The 18,592-nt window shown below is 38.2% G+C and overlaps 1 protein-coding gene across 1 annotated transcript in view; it reads left to right on the forward strand.

Annotated features, from left to right (window-relative positions):
• Positions 1 to 18,592, forward strand: part of LOC122997221 (AT-rich interactive domain-containing protein 5B-like) — a 76,573-nt gene that overhangs the window by 32,116 nt on the left and 25,865 nt on the right. The window contains exon 4 of the mRNA XM_044373252.1: positions 1,322 to 1,552. Within this exon, the coding sequence (XP_044229187.1) occupies positions 1,322 to 1,552 (231 nt within the window). The remainder of the gene's footprint in view (positions 1 to 1,321; positions 1,553 to 18,592) is intronic.

Here is an 18,592-nt window from a genome sequence, read left to right on the forward strand (position 1 = left end):
GTTTATTTTATTAGCTCAGTCTGTACTTCCTGTCCAGAGGTTTTCCAAATAACGGAAGAGTTTTCTTTGCCAGTTAGCCGTCACAGGTGATAAGGTGATATCAGTCAAACTTACACACTGTCACTGGAATATTTATTACATACACACATCAGAAACCACACACCCAATATGACTGTAAAGTCTGACTGTAACAGGTTTCTTTGCCTTGTGGGCGAAACAATGAGTTGTGTTATCATCCTGTCCCAGATTACCAGTGTCAAACAAAAGGTCATGGACTCGATTTGTATTAAAGTGTACATTTGTTTTTCTCATAAATCTTATATTTGATTCGTCCAACAAGTATGAATGGATTCATACATTTAGATGGTTAACAAGGTCAGCGGTAAGGAAGAAATCCCTCTTAGCCAGGCCTTAATGCATGAAAAACATCCATTCACACTTATCTTGTCTAAATTGCTCCAAGAAATCCCCACTTCAAACTTCAAGCTTGTTAAAAATTACACTTGTCAATCAAACTAGCGAGCATCTGGAGTTGTTCTTGACATTCCTCTTGTCACCAGAGATGCATGTCACGCATTTCAAACATGCAGCTCAACGTCTTTACTTATTTGTACAGTAGACATGAGAGGGCGTTTTTTAAGTTTGTCAAAATGTGCTATTGGTGTAAGGTAAAGGTGTGAAACAGCCAAGTGATGTGATACATTTCTTAAAACACCAATGAGAGAGATCATTTTGATGGGAAAGGTTAATATTTATTATGTGGGAGAGAGAGAAATGTTTAAAAATCCAAGTTAACGGTCGGATACATTCTGCTGGACATTTATATAAACATATAGCAAAGACAAATTGCTTCTTTGTTTTTTAATTAAATAAAACAACATGAAAATGAAAAGCATTGTTTAATGACACATTTACCTTTCAATAATTTATCTGGTACCCATCAAATGTTACAGTAGGACAAACTTAATGTCTAAGATCACTGACATTACAGGCAACCTTGAAATTTAAGGCCGATAGTGGGGAGTAAAAAGATCATATTCACAGCACATTGGCAGCAGATGTGCCAAAGTATTATAGTAGCCAAAGAATGATCTATGAGACAGAAAAAAGTAATAAAACTCAAAGAGAAATGCAAGCATGAATGTGTCCTGTAAAACTAAGCGCTGCCATTCTCTACAAATCTTACAGGAGCTCTTAAAAAACAAAACGTTCCCAACTTCCCTACAAAGCTCTGTCTACTGAGGTTCTGTTTTGGATGTGTAAACTATATAATCTATGTGAGCTTTCTAACTGTGTGTCTGTATTTTGTGTGTTTTTTCAGGCCAGGAGGAGGACGGAAGGAAGGTTTTGGTTCTCAGTTACCCCCAGTATTGCCGCTACCGTTCGGTTTTGGCGCGGCTCAGAGAGCAGCCGTCCTCTCTGTTCATAGACCACACAGTGCTGGCGCTGGGCGGCATCGCTGCGTTGGGAGGGAGCACGAGGATCCTGTACTGCCGGGACACCTTTGAACACCCAGCTCTGCTGCAGAACGAGAGCATCTGTGACGAGTTTGGTGAGTGTGGCAGCTGGAGATTTGATTGTAGCCTTTAGATAAGTTATCATATTAGCTCATCTTAAACACCAACACTCATTATAATGGCAGTCTGTGGCTTTTGGAGTGTTGCATATTGCCCCGTGAAACATCAAACTCCTCATGCCCCGAGCTCTGGACGAAAGCATGCACTTAAAACTCATTCGCATTGCACGGTTCATCTCAAACTTTCAATTATGTCATTTTGGTTACCCTGACCATTTGTTCAAGTCTGCTTTTAGTGGAAAATGGACAGTGTTTGTACTTTTTGGGCCAAGCATTAAGTATTCCATTGTGTCCATTGTGTGAAAACTGAGTAGCGTACTTCAAACCATTTAAAATTTTAATTTGTGCAAAGGCTGCCTATCGTAATGAAAACCATTAAAAGGGCAAACAAAATGGGAGCTACTGTTTTATTATGGCTCCAAAGCCACCATAGTCACCATGCTGTGAAAACCATGTAACGCCAAAACATTAACAACTAAGTATGAGAATTTTCTCAACCCATAAAGGAACATTTAATCCTTAATCCACTTAAAAAAAAAAAAAAAAAAAATCAAAACAACCAGTTTGGAGATACATGGTTTTCACTGGACAACGACAAAAAACTCAGGAGGGTTTTATAATACGAATATAGAAAAGAGGATTAGTATATTTGTGGTTTATTAATGGTAATTGTTATTTTGGATTTGTGTGGACTTTGTTTCTGTTAAAACTCTTCTTCTTGTCTGTCTTTTTTAACCTTTCATCGCCCAAAAGAATTAAATCCATCTAAACAGAACAGACTTCAGATCAATGCTGTTTTAGTTTAACTAATTAAGACTAAAATAGGGAATTCACTTCTTAACAAGTAGCCATGATTTCGAGTAAAGCTCCATCATGCTTTCAATATGTTTTTCATTAAGTCTCGGTTCATTTGGCCCAAGAGGGTTCTCTCTGTTTACGTACACAAGTGACCGCCATTCAGACACCGTCACCAGTCACACCTATGAAAAGCATTCTGTGGTTCAAGTGAGGAATTTTGAATTGCTGGAACATGTCTGTTTGCCATTCACCGTGCTTTCCCCGCTGCTCATGAATCCACACATTTTATTAACCCCGAGCTGTGCTGAAACAAAGGAATAATGTGATTCATCTCGCTTTATATTTCCTCTGTTCGGTAGCACAGTGGAGCATCAATTTGACATTCACAGTAACGGCTCCTCCGGTCAAAAGTCATTGTTTTTCTTTTCCTGTAAATTTGGCAGTAGGTAATTGCATTTTAAGAGAGCGGCAGAGGTGAGACCAGAAGGGAAAACGGTTTTAGGCATAGGAAAATAAGTTATGAATAGTAACGCTAACATCCTGTGGCTGCTGTTGCTCATTCACTTGGCTCAATAATACCATTCCTCTGTGAGCCACATTTAAGCTAAAGGTTTATTTTCAGAGCCTAAGGGAGTTCTACTTTTTTGACTAAGGCAACCAGATTTCTAATGTTATTCACATGAAGGTTTACTACGTTCGAAACAGGCTTTTATTTCTGCTTGGAATTGCTGCTAGGAGACTTGTTTGTGATTTGTTTCAAAACAGCAGAGCTAAGTAATTTCCATCACTCTGCCAAGTGAATTACAGCCTCAAGGGCGTCTTACTTACAAGCAGAAACACACACATGAATGTTTGCACATATGCACTCAGAAACATACACAGCTGCTGAGTAAAGTTCTCCTGCCATTTAAAGGCTCCATATGAGAAAGCAGCTATAAACACCATATTAAATCCACCTTTATTAGGATAAATACCAGCGCTGTGGACACGTAAGAAGTAATACCATGCAGCTGTGAAATATTAAAACTTAAAAAATTGATCTAGGGAACAATTTTAGGACTTTCTTCTATGCTTCCCTCAATGCTAATTCTGACCTTTTGGATTCAGCCAAATGTGCTGTGGCAGCTCTAACAGCCGTCCGTCTTGTCTAGGCTAATTCATGAAAGTGTGTCAGGCTACCTCAGGGGGTAGAGAAGACGAGAGGGCTCAGTCAAAAAAAAAAAAAAAGTGCTATTGCAGAGTTTCAGCAAGCCTGTTGGTACAGTATTGTGTGAAATGTAGCCATCAGATCAAAGCCTGGTGGTTAAATCTAGTCTATTCTTGGGAGCCTGGTTATGGAATCAACACAGCACGACAGTAGGTGTATGTACAGCATAATATGTACAGATTTATTATATAATCAGCAGCATAAATGCTTTTTTTTTTACTTTAGCATGTCAAGTGTACTCTCAATCTGATTTATCTGTATTTTTAGAGGTGAGTAGTGAAACATCAGTGTGTTCTGGCTGCTCCTGTGTATATAATATCTTTGATATCTTCAATGTTTGACTTTATTTGATGATGTAAGCTCGTTCCTGGTGCGACAATGACAGTTATCGGAGACTGTGCTTTATCCATCTCAATCTATATTCATATTTTGGCGTCCACGTCACCACCGGCGCCCCTGCTTTTGAACCAGCTCGAGCAAAGCTGCGGTTGCGTCAGTTAGCAGATCTTTAGTCCTGTGATCCATATTCATGTTCAGCATTGCCTGTCACCCCTGCAGCTGCTTTCCTCACGGGGAATGACACAGTTTTTGTTTATAATTATCGAGCATTCTCAGCCAGCGTGGATTGATTATACCCATGCTACTTTGTGTCCCCAATTCAGTTCTTGCCAGGAGGAATGTAATATTACCGCTGCACAATCGCAGAGAAGGAAATACAAGTTGTTCTTCAGTTATTGTGTGCACACTGATGTACTGAGTGAAAAACAAGCTCTATCTTATATATAGTAAACCTAGGAATAAAGGTCTTACATACTGCACTGTAATAATAATAATAATATTGGCATTTCTGAGGCTCCTAAGCTATGAGAAAAAGCCTGAAATAGTTTGAGTGGGCCAGGCCTTTGCAGTGCTGAATGACAGATGATAAGGTTCAAGGTTTTGCTATTAGCTATCATGATGCTGTTGAGTATTAGTCACATTCATTTGGCAGGGACACTGTGTGTGCTACAAAGCAATAGCATAAACATTTGTAAGCTCGACCTAGAGGTGCTGTATATGATATATTTTAACAAGATACACATCGCAGAGCTCCAGTGCGTCTTGACAGCTTCTCATTTGGGCGTCTGTTAAGGAAAATATTATGACCAGCATTTTTCCCATTTTCTCTGATTCTGAAGTTATGCTCCCAAACTGCTGACCTCCCTTTCCCCCCTCCCTTCCTCCACCCTTTTCAGAAACCTAACACTCCTTGTGTGCACATTGCTTAAATCAACAGTATTTTGAAAGTTAGTGAGGCAATCATGTTTGAGGCAAAGCAGTTGAGAAGAGATGCCCCCCTCCGCCCCCCCCCCCCCCTCCCTCTTCTCATTTGTCCTATATTCCTTGCTTTTTTTTGGCACAAAACTATATATTTCATGCTCAACTCAGTGTGTTTTGTTTGAAATATCAATAAACGTGCTGGTTTGCTTTTTATTAAAAATAAACATTTCAGTGGAATCTGTTGGAATCCCTTTTTGTAATCCTTCAGGGTGGAAGGAGTATAAAAACAATTTATTGTTTCAATATACTTTTGTGGAAGAAGTATTGAGATATTTTACATTCAAAAGCTTACTTAAGTAAAAGTAAAGAAGTAATAATTGCAAAATGTACTCACAGTTCTTCTCAATTGCTAAGACACATTTCTTGAAATTATGCACCATTTCCCAAAACTCACAAATGCATAACCACACACTCATCTCCAGAAACTTCAACGTCAAAACCAAACTCCCCACTCAAACCATGTAATCTTACAGCTAAACCAAACTTTGCCCGCAGACATCACACACAAGCCATCAAATACACACACACAGTACAAAATAGCTATTACACACTAGTGAGATCAATTCAAAACACTACTGTAAAAACCTGCAATCAATAACGGCGGTTATGGTTTTCCCCCAGAACATCCTCTTCACATGATGAACACAATACATGTATAAATTTTCTCTCAATATACTTTAGTAAACTGATAAAGATAATTTCCATGTATTTATCAATATAAACCAATGAAAAAGAAATGTATACATAAAGAAAGAAATCACATTTATTCTGGCTCAGGTCTCTGTGTGTGTGAACTGACCCATGACCCTGTTATCTGCCCTGAGGTTCTGATTGGTGTGTGAACAACTTTGACTCTTAGTGTTTCCACCTGGGGAACTGTGAGTTAAAATTGGGTTCCAGCTGTGATGACTTGAGTTAATGGTATTGAATGGCAGAGCTTTCTAAACGAGCACATGAGTGAAAACAGGGGAATAGTGTTTATAGTTTTGGGAAATGGGTCTGTCTTTTGGTAGATGGCGTCACGGTTTGGGGTGTTTAGTTAATAGGCCCAGTTATAGTGTATAAGCGATTGAGTACTCATTATGCAAAATGGCACCAGTTAATGTTTTTTATATATATATACAATATATATACAGATATTCAGTGCCTGTAAAAGAAAAGTTTTAAGCGCCCTTGGATTCTTAAAAATGTTTAATTGCTTGAAACATTGGATCAAAGGGGATTTAATGTGGCTTTTTACACTGACATCAAAGTTGATCAAAGTGAAAACAGAACTCTACAAGTGATTAAAAGATTATAAATCTGTTTGCACTGCTTAAATTATAAACATAGCACCACTACTGGCCTCAGAGAAGCAGAATGTCATGTGTACGTTTGTATGGATCGGTTAACAATAAAGTTCTCTTGAGTCTTGATATGAAAAGTAACCAGTAACTAAAGCTGTGAGATAAATGTAGTGCAGTAAAAAAGTGCAATATTTGCCTCTGAAATATAGTGGAATGGAAGTATAAAGTAGCAAAGTAGCAAAGCACAAGTACTGCAAAATTGTACTTAAGTACAGTACTTGAGTAAGTGTACTTTGCTACAATCCATTGTTGTCAATATATTTATGTTGTCTTGATGCACTGATGATAAACCAAATTTAACAATACATTTTTATAATGTGGTGTGTGTGTGTGTGTGTGTGTGTGTGTGTGTGTGTGTGTGTGTGCGCACGCTACTTTTGTATATCTGGGGCTGAATATAGCTGTGCTGCATGTCTGTGGGTGTTTCCGCATGTCTAGGTTAGTTGCATCTGTGTTTGACAGAAAAACAAAAAAAAAAAACAGATTTCCTGTTACTCATCTCCTTACTGAAACTGATATTGAAATATGTCAGAGAAGGAGAGATGACGAAAAGACAAAACAAAAGAGCAGGAAACGTTTCTACAATCTTACCAACCTGTACTTGGAGATAAAATCTTTCAAAACATTCAGTCCCGCTAGCTTGATTAGGTCGGGTTGCCAGATGAACATACAGTATGATGTCATTGTTTCCACAACTTGAACCATTTTCTCGCTCGCTCTTTAAACATGAAATCAGATTAGATGAAATATGCATACGCCAATATCGTCCCATGACAGCGCCGTATGTTAATGTAATAGGCAAATTGCTTGCTAAGCTCATGTTTTCCCATCTCCTCTGCAGATTTGTGTTAACCACCGGCCCATGAATTTTTCATCGTCCATATGTCATGGTATACAGAGGCCATAGAGGAGGAATTTAGAGGAGAAAAGAGCACGTGTTGTGGCTTTATAGTTAGATTTCATAATCAGGACACAGTCTGCATATGAAAATGAGCGGAACATCTGTTGCAAGGCCACTTATATAGTACATTATCTTGTCCTTACGTATCTGTAAAATCATGTTTTTAAAAGAAATGAAAGATACATATTTTTACAGTATGAGCAGGACTCACCCTTTACACATAATACACATCCTATGCTATATGACTAACCTTAATACACATTGAGCGGGATGTGTTTTATTTATTACTCTAATGTACCCGGTGTACACAGGCAGAAAGTGCTGCTACTGTATTTTAACTAAAAGCCCTTTCTCCTACCAGCATCATCAACAATATCAGCTGGGCTGAATAAGGCACAATCGTCCTGATTATCCCTATTATGTCATCAGCAATACACCAGCTCCGCAGATATTGCTTTGCATTGCTGTTTATATATATTTTTAGCACAACAGCACACAGAGAGATAAATAAGCATCTGGCCATAGGCGAGAAGCTTTTCAGAAGTCTGGACTTGTTAATTACAGTGCAAAGGTTTCTCAAAGGAGCAGTGCTGATCGAGGATAATTAGCTAACTAGCAGAGGTTAAAAGAGCAGCTAGGTATACTTCTACCTCAGTTAAAGGATCCTACCAGTGGATTTTTGCATATGAATTACATATACTTTAAATAACATTTACAAAGCATACCTAAAGGTATTAAATGTTTATATTTCCAACCTTTCAGGCAGTATTATTATTAATTTTTACTGACAGTATGAACATTTATTTGCAACATTAAACCTTCTTTAGAAAGGTGATCCATCACAGTAAAACATTTAGCCATCTTTTTTATGACACACATCATCATCATCACATGTTATTGCAGCTGCGAGCAGTGGCTGTTTTGAAATGTTGATGCGTTCACTGACACTCTGACATCCAAGTTACCTGCCAAAAAGGAACCAATTCAAAGGAAAGTAACAACAGAATTCACATAAATCTTTTTGATGTGTGTGGGTTTTTTTTCCACCTATGATTTCCTATCAACACATTGTAGATCATGAATACAGTGTTTTCTTTTTTAGCTGTTGACTTTCACACACTGGATGTCGGTGCGTCCTTGAATGCACCACAAAAAAAGAGTTTTCAGACTGGCTCCTGCTTGTAACTCAATACCGCAAGATGTGAACATTGAAAAAAAACTCAAGGTGATGAAATGTTCACTGTGAAGGATCACTCATCAAATACATTTCAAATGTTGGTTTTCAAAGCACATTGAAATGTCTTAACTGTCGGAAAAAAAATCTAAAAATGTATAATATGTAAGGTATTGGGTAGTGATTATATCCTGTAGCTCCCTGAAATAGCACAAACTTGTCCTATTAAGCAATTAACTCCTTTGTATGACTGTTATAAATAATATCAGAGGTCGTTATCAAGCTTAAAGCGATGAAACAAAAGGTAAAGTAGTTTTTTTTTTTCACAGCAGCTGGACAGTTTTAAACTTAGATAAACTGCAGAGCATGCCATGAATTACTTAACACTTCAACTGACCAGGCCGGCATGACCTCATTCATAATGGCCTAGATGATTAATCCATTAATACACTTGTCAAATGTGGAAGAACCACTGTTGGCGAGCATGGTTTAAATGAAGCAAGATTATATTTCCATAATAATAAGACAGTTTTTATCTGTACAGAACCACACAGTGAGTCATATTTTCATAGAGTCCCAGCTGTGAGTTGTGATACATCTCCTTAATGTTCCTAATAAAAAAAAAAAAATCCAGACCAGCATGTTGCAACCTGAATTTAACACATCTGACTCATCAGTGTAACTGTAGATACTGTTTACAAAGCCTTCAAGTCTGTGTCTGCCAGCGCGGCTGGTGTAGAAACAGCTCGTGAATGCAGCCTTACAGCCAGGTTACCGTGTTAAGTGTCAAGCATCATTCTTTTGTGTGCAGGTAAAGGCTTGTAGTTGTTTCTGAAAAAGGGCTTGTGTAACTTGAATGACGTCAGAAAATCATTGTTACAATGCTGCTACATGACAGTAACAAAGTGAGGATTATACTGCATGTGATGGATGTGTCTGATGTTTCCAGTTTTTTTTTTTTTTTTTCGTTTTTTTTTTCACAATGACTTCTTGGAAAAGTGAACACCTACTTAAACAGTATCACTGCTGGCAGCTGCTGTACACATTTGTTTACAAAGGTGTTACGGTTTTTTTTTTGATACGCAGCTACTTTCATGTTAATGGAAACTGAAAATACAAAGAACAGGCGACAGCTTGTTGTGTTTTTTAAGATTATTTGTAGATTTTTTTGGAATAAACTCCTTCTTAAATCCCCTAAAAAAAAAAAACAATATATGGGTACATAAATGAGAAAAAAAACGCATAGAAAGATAAAAGTATTCATTGGCCTATTTTGTTGTGGGAATGATTATTATTTATAATCACCGTGGCATAATGCTGTGTAGCTTTTCAGGATGATTAAAGTCCCCATGATTGGGCTCATTGGCCAACTCAATCCCATCAAGTGTAACTAGAGCGTGATCTATTAGAATACATATGTTTTATTGATGTATGGGCTTCGTGTTTATCCTGGCATTCATTTATTTATAGGTCGATGCTGCGATTTTTTTTTTTTCCCTCCAGTAATGAATAGGATAAGCCTTGAAGCTTATCCACTGTTCCCTTTCATCTCTCTCTCTCTCTCTCTCTCTCTCTTTCTCTCTCTCTCTCCCTCTCTCTCTCAAAAAAGCCAAATTGAAATACTGTATTTTTTTAAAGCCCCAGTCCTACTGAGTTGTTGCTGCAGTCTGTCAGTATCAATGATGTGGAAGCGTTTGAAGGTTATCCCGTTTTAGCAAATCCTCCACATTATGTAACTTTGACTGTTTTACATTTGGCACTCTCAGAACAACAGGGTGTGTATTTGGGACAGTCCCTCCGCGTGCTCTCAACGTTTCTTTGTGAAATGGGATTTATTTTTTTATTTCCTCTCTTAGAACAATAGCCATTAAGAGCTACTTGCCAACACTTTGGCACAGGCAAAAGCTTTTGTGACATGTTCACTTGTCAGATATTTAGAGCCTGTATTGTGTTGTCGTTTATTTGTTTTATTTTTGTCTTGACAGTAAAGCAGCACTGCAGGTTATTACAAATGACATGCACACAGAAAGATATTGTGCTTTGTTGGACTTAAGCCAAGTCCAAAGAGTGTTTTTTTCTTGTATAATTACACTGTGCTTATGTGTGTGTGTGAGTGTGTGAGTGTGTGTGTGTGTGTGTGTGTGTGGAGCTAAATACTGAAATACTGGGTGATATTATTAAGTTCTCCGGGATCAGAGGTCATTGCATTCCTTAGTGTGTGTGTCAGTCAGTGGATCTGGGTTAAGATTAAACCCAGCTATGTCTCGAATGTGATGTGTGTTAATAAGTACTTAACAGGCGACGCTACCATCATGAGGCGATCACAAGACATGGACAGAATGAAAGAAAGAAAGAAAGAAAGAGAGAGGAGGAAGGAATGAAAGAAAGAAAAAAAAACAATTTGAAAGAATTATTTTCTCACTATAATTACAGCTTATTTTGACAATAAATTAAGTTTATAAAAGTTGTCTTGTAAAACATGTAACACCGTGAGCACGTACCCATAATTTCCTACTTACATTGCAAATGGAAAGCTTGAGTCGACAGCCTTTATGAGTTTGCGCAGTGGTAAAGTACACATATTCACACCCCTGTCGAAACACACACCCCAGTGAATCCGATGAGAATGATTTCATAATCCGTCGCAATAATAAACTTCTTTGAACAGTTTAATTGGCTCTTCCTGGAACGGCACGGCTTCGCTTCATTTGATCTGATGAAAGAGTAATGTTGCTTCTCCCCAGGGGGAGCATGCACAACGGCACACAAATAATGAATTAAGAACACTACACTTTTTTTTTTTTTTTTCTCCAAATGACTGTCATAATAAAGCAGGAAAATTCATACTGATCTTAACACCAGTTCTCCCTAAATTGCTTTCATGTTTACTTGCTTACGTATTTAATTTTCAGAGCTTGCTTTTTAAGTGAAAATAATCCTGATTCCTGGAAGGGTAATGGATTGAGGTCACATGGAAATTGATTGTCATCTGAAAGCGCTATTGTCGTTAGGAACATTTGGAAATGTTCCAGAAACATTCCTCGTGTGATTCTGTGAAAAGTCACACTTACTGTACAGTGTTCTGGAAATGCTGCTACTTTGAATAGTCTGTATGGCAAACAGTGAAATTTGATATGAGGGCATCTGGTGTATGTAAAAAGGAAACTGAAGCAGGCTATGCAAAAAAGGAGAAGGAATATGTAAAATTGAAACTGACAAAGTCATGATGGTTTTGGAGAATGTCCTCTTTCTCCGTCTGAAGAATATTAACAATGACAGTCTGAATGGAGAGTCTGTATACAGCAACAGTATGGTCACAGAAATGAGCTCATTACTGGCAAATACATTATGTATGTGCACACACATACACACATTTGTCTTAATATTACTATGGTGAGACTGTTCCATTTACATATCCATCTCTGCTAATTGTAACCCATAACATGCCTGATCCTGAAGGCAAGGAAATCGGTGTAAAACCAAAACCGTAACCTCAACCGAAATTATCCTCAGTTCAATCCCTAAAAAAATCTCTTTCCCTAGTATGGCTTGGCAGAAAATCCCTTACACACACACACACACACACACACACACACACACAGTGAGACACACACATTTTAACAGAACTCATGGCTCGAAGATGCTAAAAGAGCGATTTACACAATTTTATAAGTGTGAGATAAAAATACGGGCGAGTATTTTTAATGTCCTGGTAAACACACACTTGCTGGGATGTGGGCTTGTCTCCATGGCAACGCCAGTCAGAGCGTGCCCAGCCTAGCGTTTTGACAGTTTCTCCTGATGATGATTGATAATTACTACCTGACTTGTTGTCCCCGTCTCTACAAACATATGGCGGGAGCTGCCCTCCGCCATATATCTGCCAAAATGTTCCCTTTTCTGATAATAGCTTTTTAATGTTGCGTTTTGTTGTGCATGCATAGCAATCACACACACACACGCACACACACACACACACACACCCCACCACCCCCCGCCAACCCCACCCCTTTGTAATTACATTTGCTGCTGCTCACATAGTTATTACAGAAAGGAAAGAGAAATAGATAGGAGAAGCAGGAGAGTGAGAGAAAGTCAAAAAGAGGCGGAGGAGGGAAGGGGGGGGGCATAGAATTGATTTCACTTTGAATTGATGTGTTCCTCACAGTGCTGCTGGATTTAAATTTGACAAATTGTCAGGATTAACACAAAGAAGCAGCATTTTACAGTATAGTCACATATTAGAATATAAACACCAGATAATAGCCAGTGAGATGGGCTGTAGTTTAAAATGGCAAGCAAGACTCTTTATTCCATATCCATGCGCGCAGTATTTTATTATAGTGTGTTTGCATGCATAAAGCTCATATTTAGATGCAATTGGAAGCAATCTTGTTATATTCACAGAGGCCATAGAGGAGGACATCAATCTATAAACATGATTTATCTACTGCACACTATCTACGAAGGCATTTGCATAGGCCCTCTATTGTGGATCTTATTACCTGACTGTATGCTGAAACCTCAGACCTGAGCAGCATTTTAAACCCCAACCAGACTCGAATTAAAGATTGAAGAAGTGAATTAGTATTCCTCTTCAGGTTTTACTAAATTTCACCAGCGAACACAGCATAATTGGGACAGTTTAAATGGCAATTCCTGTTTTTCTAAATTATGAAAACATGCACGTTTGAGCTGCTTCTCCGAATGTACATGTTGATTTAGGGAATATTTGCATCGATGCTGTTAAATTTTTTATTTCTCAAACAGTATGGTGGCCTCAGTAACCTCCGCTTCCAGGAACAGGATATTATCAGCAACACTCTCTCTCTCATTATGTCTTAACTTCCGCAAGCCAAATCAAATGAACTTATTAGCCCCATGTACCTGCTTTTACTTGTCTGTTATTCCAGATGGGCACAACAACTAGTTCACCTATATCCCGCTGGTTCATATAATGTGTGATGCACCTGCAGCAGGCAAAAGCGTGGCACTCCATGGATACTGAAGTCATTTCTAATACTGTTTGATTGAGGTCTGCCACAGGCTACGGCAACAGACAGGCTCTGTGAAGGAGATAATGATGCATGCACACACAGCTGTCAGTCAGCCGGCTAAGGGGATTCGTCTTTGAGGAAAATAAAAACAGACTGTAGCCGATATAATGCAGTATTTGTATAGGAAATGATGGGTTTGGGAAATAGAGTGGAACGGGATGTCAGTGCTGTTGCAACACGGAGAGGAGATCTGGTGAGAATCTCCCCACACCAGAAAATCTCACATCGCTTCCTGTTTTTGCAGTGTCAATTTACTTACATATTCATTATGAACACATCCATGGCGGTCCATTAGACAGAGTGAGTTTGATTAAAAGATAGGTTCAATCAAATTACCAAAAAAAAAAAGTGTTTTCTCTCTTATTCCTAGCGGTATCTATACAGCCATGCAGATATTGGTTTAAAATATCTTCTTCTGATGTTTCCTCCCCAGTACATCTGAGGTCAGTTTAGTTTGTGGTGTACAAATCATTGAAAGATGATATTGAAAAAATTTCTCGTTACTCTGTATAACCCACAGAACACAGTTTTCTTCAATACAATTTGTTATAGAAAGTAGTTCCAGTGAAAACTTCTGACCACATGTTTATCTGTTTACAGCTGCAACAATCAATATTTTCATATTAACAATGGCAGCGTTTTGGCATCTCATGATTTTATTTTGGTTTTACTCTTTTTGTTGACTATCACTGCTCTCATCAGTGTTGTTTTTTCAGCAAAAAAGCCAAAGTTAGCAACTAGCTGATGAACATAGTGGAGCATTTATCTACTAAAGAGCCAGATATTTCCCCTGATGAGCTTCTGAAGACCAAAACAGAGTTAAAAGGAGAGGGAATATTGGACTTACATCGGTCGTGTAGTCAGAACCAAAACTCCAAATGAATCATAATGTTACTCCGTGTCTGCTGGATGTGTAAATAGGGAATTTGTTGTTTTCTAACGTACTCGCCATAACAGCTTTATGAGGTGATGATATGTACATGTTTTGTTTTCAGCTTGTTCCACTGCTTCCATATGGCCAAACAAAATCAATTAATTCAGCCTCTATCGTCAGTAATTGTCAGAACAACATAAACTGTTTGTGCTTTACAAAACTGTTACACATCACTGTTGAAAAACTAATAATTTTTTATGTTGTGACAACGCAGTGGTTAAGGTCTGGTTAGGTTTAGGCACAAAAACCACTTGTTAGGTTTAGGGAAAGATCATGTTTGGGTTAAAATGACCACTTGAAACGTGGTGTGGGTTAAAGTTACTACTTCCTTAAAAGTGAGGCAACCTTAGTCGCCATGGCAACAGTAAACACCATGACAACTGTAGCTGGATATGGGAATTTGTCGCCTTATATGGACGTCATCTGAACTGTGTCACTTCTCCGAGTCATAATCACTACGGCTGATGAGATGGCGTCAAACGTAACCATGCAGTAGCATTTTTCACGACTGAATTTATGACCTATAGTGTTGTTTTTCTTGGGAGGACGGGCTCCAAAATCTCATTCACCACCATTATTGTGGGGTAGAGGCAGAAATCACAGGCAGATATCTCAAAACCTAAATTAGATTTTGATGTTCAAATATATACTAATATGGGAGAGATGTAAGAGAGTGGGGGTTTTTTTGTAATTTGGATGAAATGACTCATTAAAACAGATGCTGAAGCAATATGAATCAAGGTTTTGTAGTTAGATACTAAGACCTGTTTACAAGATGTTGAGGACCTGCAGATGAGTCGGCTGCACCTCAGGGGACTGTTGTTAGAGCTCTTAGTAACAATCCGGACTAATCCCTGCCTTTTACTCAGGCGCACGCTGTAATAGCCTTGTACTACAGTGATTTTCAGTGTGTCAGTAGTCAGGACAAGAGTTCCTGATACAGGTGCTTTCTACAAACACAACTGTTCACTGTCTCTGAGCACCGGTGAAAAATTTAAATTGTCGCCCTCGCTGCTCTGTGGCATTCTGTTTGCTGTTTTTTCTCTCTGTCTGTCTCTCTCTGTTACTACACTCTCCAATTTCCACCCTCTTTCTCTTCCTCTGTTATATTGGAAAGTGGGTTGTTGTTGTTGTTGTTGTTGAAGGCCTGGCAAAACTTGCTTTTGTGTAATAACAGGTAACTAGTATCCATTGTCATGCCTAAGAAGGAGCCAAAAGCGTTCCTCATTAAATTCAAAATAGCTCACAGCCACAGCAGAATGAAAATATCTTCTTATATTGCATTCACGGATGGAAACAAACAAGAAAATAACACCAGTGATGAAAATATTTCAGTATTACTGATGCTAAATCCCCCCTGAGATTGACCTCATACGAGACCCAGCACTCTTCCATTCTGCTGTGAAAATGTTTTGCAGTTCATCAATGATGAACTCTCTCTGTATGATTATGAGAAATTAATTAACACTTGTACCATCTATCAACCTACGGAGGTTTTGATGATTAATAAAAAACGCTGTACTCTGTCCACCCACACGCTCTTTCTCACTCTGTCTCACTCGGTGGGCACATTGTGTAATTTTTTGATGATTGCACTGATAGAGATGCTTGAAGTATTACTGTTCATTAAATTTTTTTTGTGCTGTCAGTGTGTCTCAAATGACTCTGTGAAGGAACATGCCTCGAGCACAGGAACAGAGGAATAACTGTGCTGTCAGATGTGACAAAGTGAGAATTATGAGCACATCAAAAAAAATGCCAGATATTCATACGTGAAATGCAACGGCGGCTACAGTCAGCAACATGATGATGAAGAGTGGGGAGCACTTAATACTCACTGCTTTACATGTGTACAATCAAGGTTGTAGTGAGGGGAAACACAACGAAGTCAATTGATATTCAACTGGACAAAAAAATGGATACTATTCATTTCTATGCGCTTATATTAACGTATAGCAAATAACAATAATTACATTCGTCCTTGTGCCTTCTGTACATAATAAAAGAGCTAAAAATGTGGTCTGTAAAATATAAACATATAAAAGAAAAGAAAATAAGGGTAATGGCAGCCTCTAAGTGGCCTGTGAGGTGAAAACCAGGGCAAAAAAAGGCCTCCAATGACTGCTGTTATTTCTCAACGTAAGCCACTCTTACTAATGGGTTATGGTAACTTTGCACTCACCATGCCCATTATAGAGATTTGGGGAATGTGACTCTAGCAAAACAACATATATCAGGGCGAACTTGTCTCTGAGTCAGACTGAAAGTAAACACAGAAATTAGGGATTAGCTATTTTTCTTAACTGCAGAGGGATCTGCTTACTTAACGATGATTTGTGTAAAATTTATGAACAATTGAAGGTTATTTGGAAAACTTTACGAGTCTCTGCTGACCCAATATACTTTTTTTTTTTGCCGGAGTTGCGTTTCCTAAATCTCTACAACAGAGGTGCAGAGTGCTATTATAACAGCTACAATTATGAGAATAAGACTGTGGTAGAAAAATAACAGAATTTCCTTTTAACATTGGTATGAGTGCACTTTATTAAAGCCAATTTAGATGATGATGTGGATCTTTTCATCAGAGTGACTTGTATCATACCAATACCAATTAAGTAAGTAAAAATTTCTTTATATAGCACCTTTCAAAAGCAAAAGTTACAAAGTGCTTCACATTAAAAACATCAAATAAGCGTGATAGTAACAGAATAGAGTTTTTTTTTTTTAAAGTTTTGGTCGAACTGGATAATCTAATAGTAAGTTGCTGTGTCTCCCCTCATGTTAAATCGAGCTCTGGGAACATCCAGTGGATGCTGGTTAGCCGATATGAGAGACTTTAAGTTACTATATAGACATAATAATACAGAGATGTACTGAGGGGCTTCACCATGTGGAGCCTGATAAGTAACAACCAAAATTTCATATTGCGTCTGAACTCTTCATCACTCTAGGTATTTACTTTGAAATGAGAAAGAAACATTTACTCAGACATGTTTCCAAACAGAATAGAAACACTGAAACTGTGGTCAGTTACATGCAGTCCTTGAGCAGAAATACTTGAAATCTCTCCAACCCCTGAGATCTTTGATGTATAGTGAAGACGCGCCGTCGCCTGTCACTGCTGGCAGAGGAATCAGTCATCACTGCCTTTTTTTAAATTCTCTCTGGTACAGTTGCCTTGCTGCTTTGGAGCCTCCCTTGTCACATCCCCGCACCTCCAGTGGAGTTAAAATGTTCCACCAAAGTGTAATATCACTTCACTGATCACACATTTAATGCTCCGCTGCTCTACAGATTAAAGTCTGTGTCTCAGGAGTTGTATCAGAGGGTGGTTTGTATCGAGATTTGTCATGTTTTATGCATCGTTTGTTCGGTTTTATTTACTTTTCTTCATCTGTTTTACATTCTGATAGGTGCTATTATTGTTACTTATGAATCATATTCTATTTTATTTTATTCTGTTTAATTAGTTCCAAAAATTCTGCCTCTGATTTCCATTTAATAACTGTTTTCAGAAGCATTATTGCTTCATTATGGTGATTTTTTTAACATGCATGTAAATGCATCTGCCCAGTGCATATAAAGTTTAAACAGAGTCTGCCATGGTGCATTATGTTTTATGACTTGCTGTAAATTTCCAGTGCACTGCTGTAACCCTGTATGCCAGACTTGTGAGTGAGTGACCTTCTTTGTCTTTGCGAGGGTGTGTCCACAGGTACAGTTTCATTTACAAATCCATCCCAGGGGAGGATTCCTTCCTCCACCTGTGCAGATATCTGTCCTGACGCAGTGGTCTTTGTGACCTGAACTGGCAGGATGTTACAGATGACTCCACACTGTGTTTGGTTAAAAAATCCTTTAAGTCCTTTGCCCCTTCACTATGTAACTCATTAAATAGTGACTTCAAATTCAAATTGACTGAGTGGATTTCTCTTGGAGAATTTACATTGATTATAACGGAGCTGGAATGTAACTCTACTTGTCAATGTCTCTGTGCAGCTTAACTGACCTGAATGTTTACTACAGATTAGCACTAAAGACCTGGTATGTGTTTCAAGATTTATTAACAGTCATTTTATTTAGTATTTTTTTAACATCAGTGATACTACGTCTTTTTGTCACTCAGTAAGACGTAACTTGTTGATATAGAAGCTGATTTAAAATGACAAAACTGTATTGTATCCTCCTCTGTTCTGTCCTGGGGGACATACTGTACTGTACAGACGAGGTCATGTATTGCAACATGAATGTTACCTTTGGCAATGAGCTATGCTGATAA

Source organism: Thunnus albacares, chromosome 14, assembly GCF_914725855.1.
Source record: "Thunnus albacares chromosome 14, fThuAlb1.1, whole genome shotgun sequence".
In the NCBI taxonomy this organism is placed as follows: Eukaryota; Metazoa; Chordata; class Actinopteri; order Scombriformes; family Scombridae; genus Thunnus; species Thunnus albacares.